The sequence below is a fragment of the Acanthisitta chloris genome, unplaced genomic scaffold (assembly GCF_000695815.1).
Source record: "Acanthisitta chloris isolate BGI_N310 unplaced genomic scaffold, ASM69581v1 scaffold25237, whole genome shotgun sequence".
NCBI classification, from domain to species: domain Eukaryota; kingdom Metazoa; phylum Chordata; class Aves; order Passeriformes; family Acanthisittidae; genus Acanthisitta; species Acanthisitta chloris.
Window position 1 is genome coordinate 5,041 of NW_008682394.1, and position 2,306 is coordinate 7,346.

At 36.8% G+C, this 2,306-nt stretch overlaps 1 protein-coding gene across 1 annotated transcript; it reads right to left on the minus strand.

Moving 5' to 3' along the window:
- Nucleotides 1-205: 205 nt before the first annotated feature.
- LOC103805858 (MARVEL domain-containing protein 2-like) lies at nucleotides 206-1,891 on the minus strand (the record flags this gene model as incomplete). The annotated part of the gene is made up of 3 exons (XM_009078519.1): nucleotides 206-322; nucleotides 1,255-1,305; nucleotides 1,720-1,891. Coding segments are annotated over 3 exons (340 nt in total), but the record flags the coding sequence as incomplete, so codon positions are not given.
- Nucleotides 1,892-2,306: the final 415 nt, after the last annotated feature.

Consider the following 2,306-nt stretch of genomic DNA (forward strand, 5'->3'; position numbering starts at 1 on the left):
TTTCTAAACTCATCTGACAACTTCATTACATTGATTCAAAACTGGATCTGCATTCAAAACCTACCAGGAATGTACAACATGTACGTAAGTGACAAAGTGATTAAGTAATCCCCGTAAGTTTACTGCTCTGAGAGTAAAAAAATAGGTTAAAATATGCATATCAATTTAAAAAACAGAAAATGGTATCCACAAAGTGAAGACAGAACTAAGTTTCTACATTCCAGTTCATAACTTTATCATAGTCCTGAATTCTCTGTTTTATGTGAGAAAGCTTATTCTTTAGATATTCACAACGCTCCTTTTTCTCAAGAAATGCAGGATCCTGCCAAAAATAAAAAACCCTTTATATTAATACATTCTGTTATCAGACTCTTCCAAGAATAGTCTATTATCAGTTATGTTCTTAATTGAGGACAGTATATAAATTTTCTCCAAAATCACACTCTTTTTCCCTGACCACATTTTTTTATTTCCTGCTTCCCTTTCCTTCATGAAAAGCTAGAAAAAGATGCTCCGTTTTTGCATGCTATAGTTACTTAGTAAACAGAACAGTTTTAAAACAGGAATCTGCAAATACAAGTGACATCCTAGTGCGCAATTTACATTTCATAGGTGTGTTGTAGTATATGGACTAGATTCCCCCCCCCCCCCCCCCCAAAAAAGCTATGAAATTTAACTAAAGTGGACACAAACTTTCAGTCCCATGGGGGAAAAAACCCACACTGTTTTTAATGGAACACAAATAGACATTTACTGCCTGCATTTAAAAACGACAAAGAGAAACCTCTTGGATTACACTGAAAATTACTTTTTGAGAGTGTCTAAATCCCATGCCTCAAAACCCCCAAAACTTCTTTTCAAGAGTAAGAATATGTTTTCCATTATTATTTTTTGGCTGTGCCAGTCAGTGAATATAAATGGACTGGATCCCAAAAAATAACCAGTCTTCTGAGAGCAAAATGCTAAGAGATGAGACCTACTCTCAGAAGATGAAAAGGCTTAACTGTCGAGTTGCATGTTTTTTTCCTCACATCTGGCTACTAGAATCATTATTCTCAAAACAGGTTGTTGGCACAAGTGCGTGGGTTGTGTCCAAACTTTGCCGAAGATTTAGAAGATAAAATGCACAAAAATCTGCAGTAGCTACAGATACCCTGAGCCAGTGAATTGTTCCTAGTGTCAGAAGTGTTGGCTGTTTACACTCTCTTTGCTATTCATTAGGTTCATGAGCAATGTAAATCTAAAAACACTTACGTTTTTCTTCTTCCTGTATTCCTGCAAAACTTTTGATATCCTTTCCTGTTCCTAATAAGAGATCACAGATTATTTTAAACACTTTGAGTGTCCTCCGTATCTTCTTGTAAATTCTACAAAATGCTAATCAGAAGTAACATTCTCATTTGATCAATACATTGTAGTTCTAACATTTTAATTGTAAATCTCGTACTAGAGAAACAGTGAAAGTACATTAACAGTGGGTCAAAGATAAAAGCTACTAGTAGGAAACAAACAAACCAGAAACACATATATACATCTTAATGGCAAGTTGGTATCCTTAACTAATGACCAAACAAGATGCAACCTACAAGGAGAAGCTTCCTCTCCCACCAAGTCCCAGTCAGCATTACAAGACATTGTGCCCTAGCCAAAAACAGTCAGAAATTGCCTAATACCACCTAACATCACTGTTTTCCATGAGGCCATTTCACTGGTACTCACATATATGCTTTCAGGACGGTGAGGAAGCTGTTTCAGCAATGCATCCAGCTCATCAAACTTTTTTAACACAGCATTAACTTCCACAGACAGTTCTTTATACTCAGCAAACTGATCATTGAATACTGCTTTGTACCGATCTCTCATTTCATTTGTTTGAATTACTGGGTATTTCCTTAAAATAAATAAAAAAATATTTCAGAAACTAATTTTAGAGATAGGGCTTATTAACAAATATATGGACCCTTCACATGACCAGTGTATTTCTGTATTGCTTGCTAATCTCATAACCTGCTGAAATTCCATGTCTGTAAAGCACTGAAATCATGGAATCACAGAATGGCTGAGGTCACAAGAGATGTCTGGAGGCTGTCTGGACCAACCTCCTGCTCAATCAGGGCCACCTAGACCAGGCTGCCCGGGACTGTGTCCAGATAGCTTTCGACATCTCTAAGGATGGAGACTCGATCTCTCTGGGCAAACTGTGCTAACCCTCACAGTGAAAAATATTCTCCTAATATTCAACTCAAACCTCCCAGGCTTCAGTTTGTGTCCTGGTCTACAGCAAATAGTATACAAATTAATTTATG